This window comes from Hyperolius riggenbachi, chromosome 6, assembly GCF_040937935.1.
Source record: "Hyperolius riggenbachi isolate aHypRig1 chromosome 6, aHypRig1.pri, whole genome shotgun sequence".
In the NCBI taxonomy this organism is placed as follows: Eukaryota; Metazoa; Chordata; class Amphibia; order Anura; family Hyperoliidae; genus Hyperolius; species Hyperolius riggenbachi.
In genome coordinates this window covers 324,149,806-324,169,849 of record NC_090651.1, presented here as the reverse complement: position 1 = coordinate 324,169,849, position 20,044 = coordinate 324,149,806, and the positions used below count along the sequence as shown (strand labels likewise).

Genomic DNA, 20,044 nt, shown 5'->3' with positions numbered 1-20,044 from the left:
ACTAATCTCCGCCCCAGGACTTGACGCAGATCGGCGTTAGGCAGTCCTGGGGGAGGCACCTTCCCGACGGCTATCGGCTGTTGGGAAGGGGTTAAAGGCAACTTAGGGAACATGAAAAAAACGTTTTGAGAGCTTTTTGGGAATAGAGCCATGAATGGTTGCCAGGTTTGAATGCTGAAATCAGGATGGAGATGACCCAACAACTCTTCAGACGCCACCTAAACCTGGAAGTAGCTCTTGGGTGGGCTGATTTTTGAATGCTACCATAGTTGGGCACAAGCTTGTTTGTTATTTACCCTGTGTAACATCACCTCATCAGTGCAAGGACAAATGTTGGATTGTCCATCCACATCCTATAACACCAGACTAGACACACCACTCTGGGTCTATTGCACCACCCAGTTGTAATTTCTGTAACGTAAGACCACAGCTCACACTATAATCAGGAGCCTGGATTGCACATCTCTGTCTGTTTGCCAGAGAGGTCAGTGACTGGACATTGATATAAATCTGCTGATGGCTGTCAGTTCAAAGGATAAAGAAGACTAGAGGATTTACGGGGAATAGTGCAAGAACTGAGAAGGAGAGAAAGGTGAGTCATCAACGTTGCTTTGAGAAAGGGAAATCGGAATAGTATAAGATGTTTAGAAACTTTTTTCTGCTGTTTTTCTGGATCTGGTGGTACAGGGCTCAGAATCTGGACCTAAAAACCACCATTTGAATTTTAAGAACCATAGCCCTAGCCCACACTAGGGAATCTGCATCAAACGTTTTGAATGGTTGATCGTATTGATCAATTTCCCAATCAGTAAATGACCAGAGAGTTGTGCCCAACCAGCTTATAGATGTGATAGATGGATCTCCTATTTGAGGTTTTGTTTCCAACAAGTTCCATCGGATTTCTGTTTTATCAATAGGTATTTTGTGCTGAACTGCTGATACAATCAATATTTACCGCCACTGGCCATTAAATCAACAGACAACATGATCATTTTGTTCGGATTGTTTGTCCATCAAGAGTAAATATTGGCTCGTGTGCAGTTGTGTGCACCAGCCCTTCGTTTTTGGGAAACAAAACAGATTAGTCACTTGCTACCTGGATAACGTTTATTTTGTGGGGAACAACAAATTGAAAGATGTCCCCTTATACGTAGTTTTAGAGTTTATCTGGATTCCTTGATATCATCACCCCATGTCTAGGTTAACTTTAACCTCTCCGCACAACCTTGACCTATCCCACCTACCTAATACTAATCTTTTTCATAGCTAGGAACACCTGATATGTCTTAACATTAACCTAGAGCTCAGCTTACCCTTAACTATAGCATAGCTCCCGGGACAGTCCCTCTTTGGTTACCCTGTCCTTCTGTCCCTCTTTCTTCCTCATTTGTCCCTCTTTCAGGACTGATGTACATATCTATGTAAATATATGTATTTTTCTACTGAAAAAAATGTGTTTAATTTACTCTAAACTTTATTCCCATCCTATAAATCGATTTACAGTGGCTTGCAAAAGTATTCGGCCCCCTTAAAGTTTTCCACATTTTGTCACATAACTGCCCCAAACATGAATCAATTTTATTGGCGTTCCATGTGAAAGACCAATACAAAGTGGTGTACACGTGAGAAGTGGAACGAACATCATACATGATTCCAAACATTTTTTACAAATCAATAACTGCAAAGTGGGGTGTGCGTAATTATTCAGCCCCCTGAGTCAAAACTTTGTAGAACCACCTCTTGTTGCAATTACAACTGCCAGTCTTTTAGGGTATGTCTCTACCAGCTTTGCAAATCTAGAGATTGAAATATTTGCCCATTCTTCTTTGCAAAAAAAAGCTCCAGCTCAGTCAGATTAGGTGGACAGAGTTTGTGAACAGCAGTTTTCAGATCTTGCCACAGATTCTCGATTGGATTTAGATCTGGACTTTGACTGGGCCATTCTAACACATGAATATGTTTTGTTTTAAACCATTCCATTGTTGCCCTGGCTTTATGTTAAGGGTCATTGTCCTGCTGGAAGGTGAACCTCCGCCCCAGTCTCAAGTCTTTTGCAGACTCCAAGAGGTTTTCTTCCAAGATTTCCCTGTATTTGACTCCATCCATCTTCCCATCAACTCTGACCAGCTTCGCTGTCCCTGCTGAAGAGAAGCAACCCCAGAGCATGATGCTGCCACCACCATATTTGACAGTGGAGATGGTGCGTTCTGAGTGATGTGCAGTGTTACTTTTCTGCCACACATAGCGTTTTGCATTTTGGCCAAAACGTTCAATTTTGGTCTTATCTGACCAGAGCACCTTCTTCCACATGTTTGCTGTGTCCCCCACATGGCTTGTGGCAAACTGCAATCGGAACTTCTTATGCCTTTCTGTTAACAATGGCTATCTTCTTGCCACTCTTCCATAAAGGCCAACTTTGTGCAGTGCATGACTAATAGTTGTCCTATGGACAGATTCCCCCACCTGAGCTGTAGATCTCTGCAGCTCGTCCAGAGTCACCATGGGCCTCTTGACTGCATTTCTGATCAGCGCTCTCCTTGTTCGGCCTGTGAGTTTAGGTGGATGGCCTTGTCTTGGTAGGTTTACAGTTGTGCCATACTCCTTCCATTTCTGAATGATCGCTTGAACAGTGCTCCGTGGGATGTTCAAGACGTTGGAAATCTTTTTGTAGCCTAAGCCTGCTTTAAATTTCTCAATAACTTTATCCCTGACCTGTCTGGTGTGTTCTTGGGACTTCATGGTGTTGTTATTCTCTTAGACAACCTCTGAGGCCGTCACAGAGCAGCTGTATTTGTACTGACATTAGATTACACACAGGTGCACTCTATTTAGTCATTAGCACTCATCAGGCAATGTCTATGGACAACTGATTGCACTCAGACCAAAGGGGGCTGAATAATTACGCACACCCCACTTTGCAGTTATTGGTTTGTAAAAAATGTTTGGAATCATGTATGATTTTCGTTCCACTTCTCACATGTACACCACTTTGTGTTGGTCTTTCACGTGGAATTCTAATCAAATTGATTCATGTTTGTGGCAGTAATATGACAAAATGTGGAAAACTTCAAGGGGGCCGAATACTTTTGCAAGCCACTGTATTTCTTATTTTCAAATGTTAATATGAAGGAAAATGAACCAGGATAGAAAGAACAAGTCTGGTTTGAATTATTAAACAAAATAGTTTTCTTATGAAATATTTATGGTTTGTGTGACTAGGGGTATGTCAGGGGCATGATTAGGGGTGTCCCCCTTTCTCATCTCAAAAAGTTGGGAAGTATGCTATAGGAACTGTATAACCCTAACCTTAATCCTTTAAAAAATGCCCAACACTAAAGGTAGCCATGCATGAGGCGATGATGGGAAGATTCGGCCAAGAGACAAATCTCTCTCTGAACAAATCTGATCAGAGAGAGATCTGTCAGCTGCCCATACACCACAGGTGGCCCTTAAAGAGGAACTCCAGTGAAAATAATGTAATAAAAAAGTGCTTCATTTTTACAATAATTATGTATAAATGATTTAGTCAGTGTTTGCCCATTGTAAAATATTTTAAATCCCTGATTTATATTCTGACATTTATTACATGGTGACATTTTTACTGCTGGCAGGTGATGTAGCTGCTGCAAGCTTTTTTGGCAGTTGGAAACAGCTGGAAACAGCTATTTCCCACAATGTCGCAAGGTTCCCAGACAGGAAACTACCAGGAGTAGCATGGTACTCAGAGCTTCTTGTGGGAGGGGTTTCACCACAATATCAGTCATACAGAGCCCCCTGGTGGTCTGTTTGTGAAAAGGAATAGATTTCTCATGTAAAAGGGGGTATCAGCTACTGATTAGGATAAAATTCAATTCTTGGTCGGAGTTTCTCTTTAAAGGTGGCCATACATCTAGGGATTTAGCTGTATGATCGACCTTTTGATCCTATCACTTTATAGAATCGAGAGAAAATGTAGTGTGTTTCAGTATGCCCAATCGATGAAAAGAGTCTGATATCATGTCTAATCGAGCAGCTTAGTCGATTGAGCAGGATGCAAGATATCGGTCAATTGCACAGGAATCGGCAACTGTTCACGTCATTCAATCGACTCTGAATTGATTTTTGCTCCATCTGTCAGATCGATTAGTGAAGGTGAATCTCATAGGATATCACTTGTAGTGTGTGGGTCACTAGTCAACCGACTAGGGGGGAGACTGGGGTACTTGGCAATGTGGCAGCCAGGTAGATGCTAAAATCTACAAAAAATCTGTGTGTGTAGGGATCTGAGCAGATAGATCCCTCTCTGATGAGATAAGATGATTTGAAAGGGATCTATCTGTTGGCCACATTGACCCGTGTATGGGCAGCCTTAGTACTGATCTACCTCCTTGCAGGCAAACAAGTAAAGTACTTACAATCTATGAGATCCTTCTATTGTTTTCTAATTCTAGCAGCCACAGGACAGTTTTACTAAGTATGTGCTTGTCACATGTCTCCCCCTGGTGGACAGATAGAGTTTGAAGATGGGATGAGATGAAAGTCTGCCGAAGATGTTGTATAACAATAACAATAATATTTATATAGCGCTTTTCTCCCTGGGGACTCAAAGCGCTGTGGCCCTGCATTATGCAGTCTCAAAGGCTAGGGAAAAGAGGTGAGTTTTTAGCCTTTTTTTAAAGCTGTCCAGAGAAGGAGCCTCTCGTACTGATTGTGGAAGTGAGTTCCATAGAGTAGGGACTGCATAGGAAAAGGCCCGAGCACCAAATGTTAAGTGTATCCTGGGAATAACCAGCTTCATCTTGTTGGCAGAGCGGAGGGTGCGTGGAGGGGCATAAAGTTCCAATAGATCCGCTATGTATTTGGGTCCCATGTGGTGTAGAGCCTTGAATGTCAGCAGGCAGATCTTAAAATTGATTCTCCATTTTACTGGCAACCAGTGAAGAGTTTGCAGTACTGGGGTGATGTGTGAGCTGCGGGGGGCATTGGCTAGGAGTCTGGCTGCAGCATTCTGTACTAGCTGTAAGGGGCGCAGAACCTTATCTGTAGATCCGATGAACAGGGCGTTGCAGTAGTCTAGGCGGGAGGATACAAATGCATGAACCAGGGCAGGTAGGTCTTCAGCTGGGATAAGGTGTTTGATTTTCGCTATATTTCTTAGATGGAAGAAGGAAGACTTGACGACAGCTGATACCTGCTGTCTGAGTTTTAGATTTCCATCCAGGATCACCCCAAGGTTTCGCACAGAGTCTTTACACTGTACAGTATCTCCCCCAATTGCTAGTTTGAGGTTATGAGCGTTTTGAACTTTATCCATCATGTGTGGACCACCTACCACCAACACCTCTGTTTTGTCAGAGTTCAGCCTCAGCCAGCTGGTGTTCATCCAATTTTGTAAATCCACTAGACACGCATTTATGGATGCTGATGGGTCTTGGGTTCCAGGCTTGAAGGACAGATACAGTTGTGTGTCATCTGCATAACAATGGTATCCTAAACCATAGTTCTGGATTATTTTGCCCAGTGGGAGCATGTAGACTGCAAAGAGTAATGGTGATAGTACAGAACCCTGTGGAACTCCATAGGCAAGTGGCACTGGATTAGAGTAGTGTGTGCCCAGACATACTTGCTGTGTCCTGCCAGATAGGAAGGTCTGAAACCAGCTAAGAACAGTACCCCTTAGGCCACAGTAATTCTTCAGTCGCTGGATTAGTATTTCATGATCCACAGTATCAAATGCTGCTGACAAGTCAAGAAGAATCAGAAAACTTGCTGTTTTATACTCTTTTTTTTCCAATGGTAGAGCAGGGGGATGCAGAGCAAATGAATTCACCTGGGTCCCTGGGTTAGAGTGCCCCTCCTGCAGCAGCTGAAGTCATACACATAAACACCCTCACCTACACACTCTATTTGTCCTTGGAAATCAGGTTTTGGTAGTCTGTATCAGAAGGTAGATCTATACACAGTGCTATGGTGTGGGTTAGTTACCCACTGGGGGAGGGTTTCTGTGGTCAATCACAGTAGGTCACAGTAAAACACAGACCCGGATTTACCTCACAGGAGCCTATAGGAACACATGTCCTGGCATCTTAGACTTCGCCCTCCATGAACCTGCAAACCCCCAAACCGCAAGTGTGTTGGCTGGCCCAGCTGTCGCTTCTTCCTTACTTCTCTTGCCCGTCATAGGTAGCTACAGGTGTCCATTAGGGCCCGTTTCCACTATCGTGAATCCGCATGCGTTGTCCACATGCGGATTCGCATAGCCAATACAAGTGGATGGCCCTGTTTGTCGGTAATACTGAGCGTTTTTCTGTGCGGGAGAAATCTGCATGGAAGAGCCCTCAGAATTTGCAATCCGCACACCGCTATGCGAATCGCCGCCAATGTATTTAATAGAGAAATCGCATGCAGTTTTGGCATGCATATTTTACCATAATTTCGCATGCGATTTTGCATAGAAACTAATGTTAACTCACACAGAAAGTGACATGGTTAAAATCGCATCAATACTAACCTATGCAAAATCGCATGCGAAATCGCGGTACAATACGCATGTGGAATCGCACCCGCATGCGATTTCATCAGCGGGAAATCAACGGCGATTCCGCAGCGCGCAAGTGGAAACGGGCCATCAGTATTAGGTAGCCAGAAGCGAAGCAGGAAAAAAAAGGCGCATATAGCTAATGGACAAAAAGAGCTCACCATAGGCTGCAATGCAAAATATCGGCTATTGGGCGCCAGAGAAGAAATTAGGGCGCCTGAAAAATAGCAGTAAACACGATGGAGGCTGGCACTTCCAAAAGTATAAAGCTCTTTATTGAGACATCAATGAAGCTGCATAGCCATTTTAATTGATGTCTGAATAAAGAGCTTTATACTTTTGGAGGTGCCAGCCTCCATCGTGTTTGCTGCTACTGTGATCTGGAGGTGTGAGGATCTATTGAGGCTTGGGCACCCGTATCGCCTTCCTTGAGTGGGTGCCACTCTTTTTACCATTGACAAATAGCAGTTGCAGGGATTAGGATAACAAAACTTTTCGTTTACAGAATAAGGTTTATGACAAATTTCGTTTACAAATTCGTTTTGACTTTCAGTTTAACTTATTTTATCATTTTTACATTTTGTTTTCAGGAATGTAATAAGTAAATTTTAGTTTTTTTTTACTTATTTTATCGTTTTAAAATTTGTTTTCATAAGTATAATGCTTAAATATCATTTTCAAGCTTATTGTATTACAAATATATCAATTTTCTTTCAACCTTTTTTTCAAAATTATAATGCGTAAATTATAGTTTTCAGATTTATTATCTTACATATATATAGCTTTTAATATTAACATTGTTTTACGATTTTTAATGCGTACGTGATTGTAAGGCTATTTATTCTATTACAAATATATAAATTATTCTATTCATGTTATTTGTAGTGAAATATCTTACGGATTCAAATATATTACTGTTTCTATGTGTGTAAGGACCCTTTTCCACTAGCAATCGCTAGCGTTCACGCTAAACGCTAGCGATTGCTGAATCGCAAAGTGCAGGAAACTTCCGGCGATTGCATTCATGATTTTGCTATGCACTGTACTGCATAGCAAAATCGCGGCAAAGATCACTCCGCGGCGCAATCGCGTTTGATAAAAAATGAATCGCGGTAGTGGAAATTGCCTACCGCGATTCCCATGTTAACATGCAAACCGTAGCGATTTAAAAAATCACTAGCGGTTTGCGATTTTGCGATTCAGCATCGCAAGCGCCGCTAGTGGAAAAGGGCCCTAAGGGTGTTTGTGCAATGGGGATGGTTAGGGTTAGGCACCACCAGGGGGTGGTTAGGTTTAGGCACCACCAGGGGGTGGTTAGGGTTAGACACCACCAGGGGGGTGGTTAGGGTTAGGCACCACCAGGGGGTGGTTAGGGTTAGGTACCAGCAAGGGGATGGTTAGGTTTAGGCACCACCAGGGGGTGGTTAGGGTTAGACACCACCAGGGGGGTGGCTAGGGTTAGGCACCACCAGGGAGGTGGTTAGGGTTAGGCACCACCAGGGGGTGGTTAGGGTTAGGTACCAGCAGGGGGATGGTTTGGTTTAGACACCACCGGGGGGGGGGGGTTGGTGGTTATAGTTAGGCACCACCAGGTGGGTGGTTAGGGTTAGGCACCACCAGGGGGTGGTTAGGGTTAAGGCGCGTACACACGCCATACTTTAGCAAACGACGGGTCCGTCAGACCCTCCCGCTGGGCGGACGTTCTGCCAACATTAGGACTTGTGTACAGTCTGTCGGCAGACTGGTAAGACTGTTTTTGTCAGAAACAGTCTTATCAGTCTGCCGACAGCACGTACACACCTCCTACTGTTGGCAGGACGTCCATTCAGTGGGAGGGTCTGACGGACTCGTAGTCATTTGCTAAAGTATTGCGTGTGTACTCGCCTTAAGGCACCACCAGGGGTTGGTTAGGGTAAGGCACCACCAGGTGGGTGGTTAGGGTTAGGCACCACCAGGTGGGTGGTTAGGGTTAGGCACCACCAGGGGGGTTTTAGGGTTAGGCACCACCAGGGGGGCTTTAGGGGTTAGGGAGAGGTACAGGGAGGGTTCTGTGTGAGAGTAGGGTTAGGTATAGTTCCAGTACAATATTTGTAATATATACAATGTATTAAACTATGCTTATTACCACCAAGGGTAGGGGGAGTCTAGGGGTTAGGGATAGGTATAGGGAGAATTCTGTGCGAGAGTACAGTTAGGTATCGCTGCAGTAAAATACCGGTGACCTAAGCCCATTTAAAAACGGGTTCTAGGCCTCTTCAAACCACCGCCAGTCAGTGTGCATGCAGGCACCCGTCCGTTGTGCGTGCACCTGTCCGCCTGGCCCCATCCTCCTGTACTAACGGCTGTCCGTGCTGCGCACATTAGGGATGGCCCTAATTAGGAGAACTCATGAAGAAGCATGTGATCAGTTTGATCAGCTGATAGATTTGTAAGGTCCTGATTTGCTGTGATGATGACCTAGTTTCCTCACTCTTTGATGTGTAGAACTGGAACATAGTCCAAGAGGGTTCTTTTTATTACTTGTTTATCTCCCTGTGTGAACTTAGTGTTTGTATAAGTCTGGCTAGGTTTACACTGGGGCATTACGTTGTGTTTCCAGTTAAAAAGCATCCCGATGCAAATGAGGGGAACATTTGCATTGTGCTTTATGCGTACAATGTGATGCATACAGTGAAGCATACAGTCAATAAAAAGTATGCCTCACTGCAACTGTAAGTGCACACTTTGTCCGATACCGCACAGCATCCCTTGCATTATGCTGATGGATTCCATCACACCGCTCTGCTGACGTGCTGATATGAACATTATTGTTATATTGTCTGATGCAAAGCATCTCCATACTCCAGTGTGAACACAGATTTTAGGGCTGGTTCACACTACAAGAGCTTTTTAAATGCTAGTGATTTTGAAAAGCTCTTGCTAATGCAATGCTATGGGGGATTTATACAAAATCACATCGCTCCAGTGTGAACACTCACATAGGATAACATTAGCAGTAGCTTTTAAAATCACAAAGAGCTCAGAAAAGCTCTTGTAGTGTAAAGCAGCCCTTACTGAATTAATGCATTTGGTAACAGAGGTGTGCCAGGGGTGCAAGACAAGGGTGTGACTAGAGAGTGTGACAGGGGTGTGACTGGTATTTGGTATGACTACCGGTATGGTAGGGGCGGGTCTTAAAGGCATCCCTTTTTCTTTTCCCCAAAAAGCAGAAAGTTAAGCATCCACTTACCTGAGCCCAGGGCTGGATTTACAAAGAGGCACAGTAGGTTTGTGCCCCCTCCCCAAGTGCCTCCCACCTGCCTTACCTATGCAGAGTCCCGAGTGTAGTGTAAATGAGATGTTACTCATCCAGGTCTCTGCATTCCACTGATCAGGTCTCCCTTCAGTCGGGGCACTTCTAGCTACCTAATACTTGGGGACACCACTAGCTACTTAAAGAGAGTCTGAAGCCATTCTAAAATCTTCTTTTTAATAACTTCTATTTATGTTAAAGAGACTCTGAAGTCTCATTTTTGACCTGCTTTTCTCATATAATCCTCTTCAGCATGATGAATGCCCCACTTGAATCGCAGCATCCCCGCGACAGATGAGTGGTTTATTACAGTGTAATAGCCCTGCAAAGCTCCGGGGCTCACAGGGCTTCACTTTCTCAAAGAGGCAGAGCTTTACGCTGTAGCTCTGCCTCTTCTGCAGTCAATCTCTGCTGATCACCGCCTCTCCCCACCCCTCTCTTCTTTCACTAATTGGGGCGGGGAGGAGCTTGATTGAGGAGTGGCAGAGCTACAGCTCAAAACTCTGCCTCTTCAGGGCAGCACCATCTGCGACCTGCAAAGTCGTAGAACTTAGCTGGTCTATTACACTGTAATAAATCACCCATCTTTCTTGGGGATGCAGCGATTCAAGTGGGGCATTCATGCTGAAGAGGATTATATGAGAAAAGCAATTAAAAAACGAGACTTCAGAGTCTCTTTAAGCAGTATCAGTAGACCTGAAACGATGCATTCCCGCAGCAAAACAAGGGTATTAGACCCCCCAAATCCCGAGGCAAACATCCACGACCTTCAAAGTCATGGATTTTGCTGCCCGGGGAGGCAGAGCATTGCCCTGTAGCTCTGCCTTTACTGAAGTCAATCTGTGCGCGGATCTCCGCCTCTCCCCGCCCCTCTCTGTGAAGGAAGACTGAGGGGGTCAGGTAGAGGCTACGATCAGCACATCAGACTACAATAGAGGCAGAGCTACAGCGCTAAGCTCTGCCTCCTACAGGAAGCACTGCCCACAATTTGCCCTTGGGATCTGGGGGTATTGTCAACAGAGAGTAGTAATGATTGGCACAAGATGCATAGACTGGCAACCTCCAGGGGTAACAGATTGGGTAACTGTGCCTCCAGATCAATCAGCCATGCAGAAAAACGGTAAGTAGAAACAAAGTATCCGGGCACCAGTCACAGCAGAGATAATGCTAAACAACCTTTAATCCATCCCCATCAAACTGACATACAGTGAAATGTGCAGGCCTTACAGCCGTTTCGCAGGGTAACCTGCTTCTTCAGAGGCAACAACATTGTGTACAATACAGAGCAGACTTAAATACAAAAACATTAATGATCTTGGCTTACCGCACCTGCTAACGCCACCCCAGCGCCGAGTGCGCTTGTTCTAAGCAACGCCCCGAGCCACTGACTGAAGTAGAAAGTTCGGCGTCTCCCTTCCGGGAGCGTCATACAGGCATGCGCCTCATTGGTCCGGTGGGACGTCACATGACTATCCCAACGTCATCGTGTCCAGCAACAGCCAATGGTATTGGTGAGGAGGCGGGTCGGTGTCTATTCACCTAGGCAACCAACCCAGAAGCGCGGCGTGCCTGGAAAAGCGTAAACAAACAGAAAGAAACATGAGATTAAAAACACATAGATACAGTGAGCAACTAAAAATAAATATAAATATAAATATAAAGCTATTCTATACAATTGGAGAACGTACGCCCTATCTAAAGCGCCATGTATAAGGCAGTCTTATTTCAATCCACATCTGTAACTACCCAGTCTTTTACTCACACGGGGTGCAATTACATGCAAGGCCCTGAGAACAAATCCCTCACACTCGCTGTGGGGATTGTCCTGGGCTGGTCAGTTAGAGGGTCCCAGCATAAAGAACCCCCCACTCTATAGACCCCTGCCCAGAGTTCAGGCTGCATATGCCATCAGTGAGTACAAGTGAAGCATACCATTATGCTTCACTTAAAGAAAAAGGATTGGTAAGGTTAAAAGAACAGAGTGGAACGAGTAGAGCATAGAGAACAGGATAAAAGGGGAGGGAGACACGGAAAGGGGCAGGGATGGATACTGATGGCCAAATGGGTAGCAGAGAAACAGGGGGGGGGGGGAAGGGGGGGGGAAAACCCTTGTTCTGCTGCAGGAATGTAGCGTTTCAGGTCTACTGATACTGCTTAACATAAATAGAAGGTCAAAAAAATAATGTATTTTGGCTTCACAGTCTCTTTAATACTGAGGATAGATCTGGCTAACTAATACTAAAGGACACCTGTATCTACCTATGAAGGAAAGGGAAGTAAGGGAGAAGTGACAGCCGGGACAGTCAGCACACTTGTAGGTTCATAGAGGGTAAAGTCTAGGGTGCCAGGACATCTGTGCTTATAGGCTCCTGTGATGTACATCTGGGCCTGCCTGAGCCCAGGAATCGTGTGCCCCTTTCCACCTCTTCCTTGTACAGGCTAACAGCAATAGAGTAACCTATAGTATAGTGCCTGGAGTAAAATAATGTAATTACCCATCTATATATATATATACATGCATACTAACCATGTATCTTCTAACATTCGCACATCAGGACAAATATCCAACAATGCAGATGACCTCCTGTGTATGGAATGTGGCACTGTTGTGCCTTTTAGGTAAGTGATGTTTATTATTTTTGCATTATTTTGTTGTTGGGCGGTAGCAGTCTCATTATTAAGTACAAGAGGCACTTCTCCACATCTGGGGCTTGATTCACAAAACGGTGCTAACTGTTAATACAGCTGTTAGCACGGGTTTCCGATCATTTTACCACGTTTTCGCATGAAAAAAATGATTTTCACTCAAAATTTTGCGCAAAGCACTTTTTTACAGCGTGCTAACAGTTACCACCGTTTTGTGAATCAAGCCCCTGGTGTTGAGGAGGGGGTGGGAGGAATACTACAAGGGAAATGAAGGTGCTCCATAGTGTGCTACACGTCATTCCTTCTCCCCTCTCCATGATAACCGACGGGGGCGTTGCTAGCCCCAAAGATCAGTGGCACGTGCCCCGGATCTATTGTGTGGTGCCCCGGATGTCCCCCAGGCAGAGTAGAGCTACCACATGTTAGTATTATAAAATGGGGCTGAACCTAGTAAGCCAAGTATATTGTAACTAGCCAACAATGCGTGTAAGAAAGAGACTGGCATTAGATGCTTGCTGGGAGCTGACAGGCAACACTGGATTGTGTACACTCAATCGCGTGCTCTTAGGAAAATACAGATCAATATTCACGTAGCAGAGAAGACTGAGGCACTGTAGATTCCTTTAATTACAGTAGACCAGGAATGTCAAACCGGTCCTTTGAGGGCTGAGGTTATCACACATTTTTGACACAAATTAATTGATGGGTCTGAATCAGGAAAGGTGTGGTCCATCAGGTAGAACACATTCCTCTCTTTCTCGGTCCATCCTAAACACTGGCATGGATCTGGCCCTCCAGGCCTGGAGTTCGACACCTGTGCAGTAGACAGACATTGGGATATACAGTGGGGGTGAAGAGAGCCTGACAGCCATTTTCACTTAAAGGGAAGGTTCAGGGACAGTTGGAAAAAAATAAAAATCCGAATCCACTTACCTGGGGCTTCTACTGAGCCTGCGCAGTACAGCCCGGAGGACGTCCGATGACGTCAGCGTGCCGGCGTGGAACGCACAATGGAGCGCAGAAGAGGCCTGGCCAGGTCGGGTCGGCCACCGGAGACCACCGGGAGCCTGCGGAGCGTCGCCGAGGGCACCTCCTGCCTGCCACGGGCTGGAGGAAGCCCCAGGTAAGTGGATTCGGATTTTTATTTTTTTCCAACTGTCCCTGAACCTTCCCTTTAACAAAGCTTCCTCAGAGGATAATTAGCCTCTGAGAAGGCTTTGTTAAAGTGGAAATGGCTATCAGGCTCTCTTCATCCCCACTGTATATCCCGATGTCTGTCTACTGTGATTAAAGGTACAAGTTTTTGCAGTCTACAGTGCCTCAGTCTTCTCTGCCACTTGAATATTGCAACTAGCCATTAGTCCTGTTTAGTAAATAATAGGCGCTAGGTCCCATGCACGCACATTCACTGATCAAATTTGCATGGCCACACACCAAGGGCCACTGTGTGCAGCATTGCACATGTGCAGTTTGGCGGCGGCACGCATGCAGGTGGACATAGACACTTGTGATTTTATTAGGTAGCATACTGATCAGTGCTTCATTTTAAGACATTTTAAGCACACTAATTATAGACACACTAACACTTTAATAACACATAGAATAACTATCCCAAAATGTCGCTGTTTAACCACTTCGGGACCAGCACCCTCTGCCCCCTTAAGGACCAGAGGGTGCTGGTCCAGTAAACCGCCGCTGCCCGACGAATCACCGATAAAATCCGCCGCTCCCGACGGTCACGCCGCTCTGTCCCTGCCGCAGGCTGCTCTCTCCACCGTCGGTATGACGGCAGAGCGCTGTGCGCCGGTCAGGAGCCGCTTTCATTGGATCCTGACCCTGTCACTCCATGTAAGCCAATGGGAACGGCTTACATGAATGACAGGGCCAGGAGCCAATGAAAACGGCTCCTGCCCGGCTCACAGTGCTCTGCCGTTATAGAGGCGGCAGGGCAGCATTTAGCAGCGGAGATCGAGCGGGCACAGCGGCGGGGACGGGCAGGGTCAATGGGACGTAGAGTTTACGTCCGGTCAGAACCGCAGCGCCCCCTGCCCGCCGTAGATTTATACTGCGGCAGTCCGCAGTGGGTTAAGCAGTTTAGGAATGGAGATTAGGATTATTACAAAAATCTAGTGACTATTTCTTCCCTATTGTCCCACCAGCGTGTTCCGTCCATCATGTCTCTGGATATGTCAAGGAGGATGGAGAAGAGGCCCCCAGAAATTTTTTCACTAGCGCCATGGATTCTTATGTAAAGCCGTATACAGAACCACTGGTAGAACGGGTCACCAACTCTACCGCCTGGAACTTCCTAGGGTGAGTTTATTGCCGGTAGACATCCCCCACTTATGTTCTGCATATATTATTATTATTATGTATTTATATAGTGCCAACTTCTTCCGCAGCGCTGTACAGAGTATATTATCTTGTCTATATTATCTGTCCCTCAGAGGAGCGCACAATCTAATCCCTGCCATAGTCATATGTCTATGTATGTATCGTATAGTGTACTATAAACAACACTAACACCTACATATTGCAAATGACACTTATGTTACCTTCTGTTGCCTTTATTCAGCCTTATTCACAAGGGACTAATGCAAACAATTCCAAAAGAGATATTAGACTGAGGAGAGCTATGATCAGTGGCGTAACAATAGGGGCTGCGGCCCTTGCACCCGCTCTTTTGGGGGGCAGGAGGGGTCGCAGCATGGGGGGAGAGCATTGGCCACCTACATCGGCGTGGAGGGGGGTCCATCCCCCCTCCCTCACCTCGGGCTCTCCCCTCAGCGCGCTCCCCCTCCAGCATTAATAAGTGGCAGCAGAGGCAGGCAGGAACATGTGTTCCACCACTCTCTAAGCATCTGACACTACTTCCTGTTTATCAGGAAGTAGCATGTGGCACTTAGAGATCAGACCTCTGCGGTGGAACACATCGAGGTATGCCTGTATTCCTGCCCGCCACTGCTGCCACCTATTAATGCTGAAGGGGGAGCGCTGAGGGAAGAGCCCGAGGAGGAGTGGCCTCCTCCCCGCCGATGTAGGTGGCCATGCTCTCCCCTCATGCTGCGACTCCTCCTGCCCCCCAAAATGGTACTGAGCGGGCCCTGGGGGAGGGGAAATCCAAATTTTTGCAGGGGGGCCCTGTGATTTCTAGTTACGCCCCTGGTTTTGAGATGAAGCTAGAAATGATCATCTCTGTCTTGTTTTATTCAACAGACATTCTATTGGAACCTAAGTAAAGGCTTGTTCATATGCTTGACTGAAGTTGGCTGAGGCGGTTGATAACGACAGGTGTGTGTACAGTGGTTTGCAACTCCCAGCAAACAAGCGGTCCGCCCGGTGTATCAACTCAACGCCCCCGCTCCCCCTTCCTGCATGATGGCTGATGCCATTGTCTACCCTGATCCCCCACCCAATGCGTGACATCACGCACCGCTCCATTGTTCCTCCACCTCCCGGCATAGCTACACAGTGCATTGTCAGCTACACAGACACAAGTCTGTGCAGCCCGACCCTGTAGTTAGCGGACGCAAACTTTTGCACGGCACTCAATGAAAAGTCTTTATTCCACATATAGTTGCTAAAGAAATGCACTGCTCTGTGCTCTGTGTTTGTTTAACAAGATCAAAGAATCCAATTAGCTCTTTTCAGCAGCATTGCTTTCTGCCTGTACAGGAAACAGGAAACACTGAGGCTTAACCCTTTCAATTTTTTAATTTCCATAAATTGTTATGAAGATTTTTTTTTACCCTAAAGGTTAACATCCTGTGACTAATCTTTTAGAGCAGAAAAAATACTGAGTTTAGATCCTAAATGCTGTATTTGTGCATTTTCAGGGATGTTGTGAATCGGGTGCAAGGGACAGCCTCCCTAGCTGGACAGTTCTTCTACACTTATTATGAAGACCATTTTAAGGAATCAACAGAAAAAGCCAAGCAGTGGATTCAAGATACAAAAGAATCGGTAGTGGAGAGAATCAGTGAACGCTTTCAGAATAAGGAGCAGTAGCAGAATGCTGTATATTACCTTATAAACGTCACACTTATGGAGACTCATTACATAAATGCGTCACATGCAGCCATTTGATCTTAAAGCAAGTCTGAAGCCTAACTCAAAATAAAAAACAGATACTTACCTAAGGAGAGGGAAGGCTCTGGGTCCTACAGAGGCTTCCCGTTCTCCTCCCGGTGGTCTTTTTCCCCTGCAGACTCCTCTGTTTGAATCTCCCACCACGGCAAACTTTGGCAGTCTTCGGAAGCGCTCGGGCTCCCGAGGATGAACTGCTCTGTACTGCACACGCCTGAGTGTACAAGGGAGGGCGCTCACGTGTGCGCAGTATGGAGCGGCCTGTCTTTGGAGAGCCTGAGTGCTTCCAAAGACTGCCGAAGGCCACCCAACATGGAAGAGAGCAGTCGACAACCGGGGATCCTGCACGGGGAATGCGGAGACCGGGAGGAGAACAGGAAGGCTCTATAGGACCCAGAGCCTTCCCTCTCCTTTGGTGAGTATCTGTTTTTTATTTGTATTTTCCCTTCAGACTCCCTTTAAAGAGGAACTCCAGTGAAAAGTGTAATAAAAAAGTGCTTCATTTTTACAATAAATATGTATAAATGATTTAGTCAGTGTTTGCCCATTGTAAAATCTTTCCTATCCCCGATTTACATTCTCACATTTATTACATGGTGACATTTTTACTGTGGGCAGGTTATGTAGCTGCTGCTAGCTGTTTTGGCCATTGGAGACAGCTGTAAACAGCTATTTCCTGTCTGTGAACCTTGTTACATTGTGGCAAACTGTCAAAAGTACCGCGGTCCTCAGAGCTTCTTGTGTGAGGGGTTTCACCACAATATCAGTCATACAGCACCCCCTGATGGTCTGTTTGTGAAAAGCAATAGATTTCTCATGTAAAAGGGGGTATCAGCTACTGATTGGGATAAAATTAAATTCTTGGTTGGCGTTTCTCTTTAAAGTGGGATGAAACTCCATATTAACTTAAAAAAGTAATCCAATAATATATTACTTACTTAGATTACTGATCCTGTTGGTTTTTGTGTTCACTGTCAGATTTAGGAGAAATGTGATATGAAAGAACAAAAATAATATTTCTGCTTATTTCCATCTTTACTGTTTCTCTGTGATGTAAAAAGTGACATCACTTCTGCCTTTTTTTCATCCCAGCTCAGTGTCCACCAGGGGGGAACAAATCTACTATCTTTCCTAGGGCCCCATTACATCCATCTCTGTTTGATGCTATTATTGATCCCTGACCACCTCTACCCACACAAAACTGATAAACATCACCTCCATCAACTGTCACTGAAATAAAGCCCTCATTTTTATTTGATTCAAAGTGTTACAGAATCCAACATCTAATGAAATAAAATATAACATAGTGTATGGCCTGCATACCTCACTCCTTCCACAACAGTAAAAGCAGCCATATAGGTTTTTACAACTACTTCTCAAGGAAAATAAATAGATAATAGGCAAAGGTACATCGATATCTGCACCAATGTTACACAACTTTGGTTATAAAATGTCTTTTTTTTTTGCATTTGGCTTGGACCTTCTCATTACAGCACCTTTGATCTTTGACAGTTTTGATACAGAGAATTTGATGCAATAAAAGTTGTTACTGACATTTCCTGTTTAATACTATTATTCTTTTATATAGAGCTGACATCTTCCAAAGCACCTTACACAGTACATAGTCATATTGTGAAAGGGCCAGGAGAAAACCCACACAAATACAGGCAAAACACACACACACTATACAAAAAACATCCAGAATTTAACCTGGGACTTTAGTGCTGAATGGCAAGAACAGTATGTTGACCACTATGCCGTCCTCAAGATACACATAGGAACTGATGCAGAAGCAGGAAATTTGGGCGGGCGCTAGCGGCTGAAGTTTGGGCGCAATACCCAAAATGCAAAATACGGCAACAAATTGCCAGGGTATCGATCGAACATGTTGCAAGATATAGGGCCGACATGCTTGATCAGATGTGCGGCAGTAATGGTGTGGGATATCGAGATGATCGGTGAACGGGGCTGAACTCACAGTGCTGCCTCCCCAATGTAAAATGTGCCCCGTGCAGTATACTTTACCTATCGGTGTTTTCTACTGTCTCCTATGCACGTGCCTCACGTGTTTGCAATGCCGACATTACATGGACGCATGTGGGACGTCACACATGCACTCAAGCATATGCCAGCATCCGTGTGGGGCACATGAATGTAGTGTAGACAGGCCGGAGGCGAAGCATGGAACCAGTGGTGAACACGACAGGTAAAGTATACTGCACAGGGCACCAGGGAGCACATTTTACATTTCCGCGCTGCAGTGAAAAAATGGGCATGGTCAACACGTGATGAGGGTGGGGCTAAATACTAGCAAAATACAGGTAGTCCCCGGTTACTATATGAGATAGGGTACAGGTGGTGCCCTCAGTATAGGTAGTGAGCTATAGGTGCTGCAGTATAGATAGCCTGGTACATGTGGTGCCCCAGAATAGGTAGTAAGCTATAGGTGCTGCAGTATAGATAGCCTGGTACAGGTGGTGCCCCAGAATAGGTAGTGAGATATAGGTGCTGCATTATAGATAGCCTGGTACATGTGGTGCCCCAGAATAGGTAGTGAGATATAGGTGCTGCAGTATGTAGGTAGCCAGGTACATGTGGTGCCCCAGTAGAGGTGCTGCAGTATATAGGTAGCCAGGTACATGTGGTTCCCCAGTATAGGTAGTGAGCTATCAGTGCTGCAGTATATAGGTAGCCAGGTACATGTGGTGCCCCAGTATAGGTAGTGAGCTATAGGTGCTGCAGTATATAGGTAGCCAGGTACATGTGGTGCCCCAGTATAGGTAGTGAGATATAGGTGCTGCAGTATATAGGTAGCCAGGTACATGTGGTGCCCCAGTATAGGTAGTGATCTATAGGTACTGCAGTATAGATAGCCAGGTACATGTGGCAGCCCAGTATAGGTAGTGAGCTATAGGTGCTGCAGTATATAGGTAGCCAGGTCCATGTGGTGCCCCAGTATAGGTAGTGAGCTATAGGTGCTTCAGTACATAGGTAACCAGGTACATGTGGTGCCTCCCCCCCCCCGTTTACCTAATCTGCCGCCTGGTCCCCTCCTCCTGTTGGGTCCCCCTCCTGCCCGGCGGCTGTTGTTCACAACGCATATCACCGGTGACATGCAAGCATCTGGCAGCGAGGTAATGCCCAGTAACGGAGCTGCTCTTAAGCCGCATCTACACGAGTAGATGCGGCCGCGATGCTCCTTATCAATCGAGCCGCTGATGCGGCTCGATTGATAAGATCCGACAGGACGGATCTCCGCACCGCCGATTCCCTGCTCGATCCCCGCGAGGGGACAATGGCAGGGAATCGTGCGGGAGATAAGCGGCGCCGGCGGGGACGAGTGGGCACGAGCGGGGAATCGAATGCGGCGCACGCGCGGCGAGCGGGGACGCGGCGGGCACGCGGAAGAGGCGATCCGGCGGCTAATCGAGCCGCCGGATCGCTACAATGTAGCATGGTGTAGATGGGGCTTTATAAAGGAAGTGACGTTTACTTTCTGTATA

The 20,044-nt window shown here is 45.8% G+C and overlaps 2 protein-coding genes across 2 annotated transcripts in view; both read left to right on the top strand.

The window, feature by feature from the left end:
- Window positions 1-20,044, top strand: part of LOC137522889 (apolipoprotein C-II-like) — a 596,236-nt gene that overhangs the window by 530,630 nt on the left and 45,562 nt on the right. The window lies entirely within an intron of this gene.
- Window positions 430-18,096, top strand: LOC137521744 (apolipoprotein C-IV-like). Its single transcript, XM_068241421.1, has 4 exons — window positions 430-592; window positions 12,365-12,428; window positions 14,615-14,768; window positions 16,292-18,096. The coding sequence occupies exons 2-4, from the start codon at window positions 12,380-12,382 to the stop codon at window positions 16,461-16,463; spliced, it is 375 nt and encodes a 124-aa protein (XP_068097522.1). The 5' UTR covers window positions 430-592; window positions 12,365-12,379; the 3' UTR covers window positions 16,464-18,096.

Coding starts and splice junctions, on each gene's coding strand:
- LOC137521744 (XM_068241421.1), top strand. CDS start 12,380: ATGCAGATGACCTCCTGTGTATGGAATGTGGCACTGTTGTGCCTTTTA. Junction 12,429..14,614: donor GGCACTGTTGTGCCTTTTAG/GTAAGTGATGTT, acceptor TTGTCCCACCAG/CGTGTTCCGTCCATCATGTC. Junction 14,769..16,291: donor ACCGCCTGGAACTTCCTAGG/GTGAGTTTATTG, acceptor GTGCATTTTCAG/GGATGTTGTGAATCGGGTGC.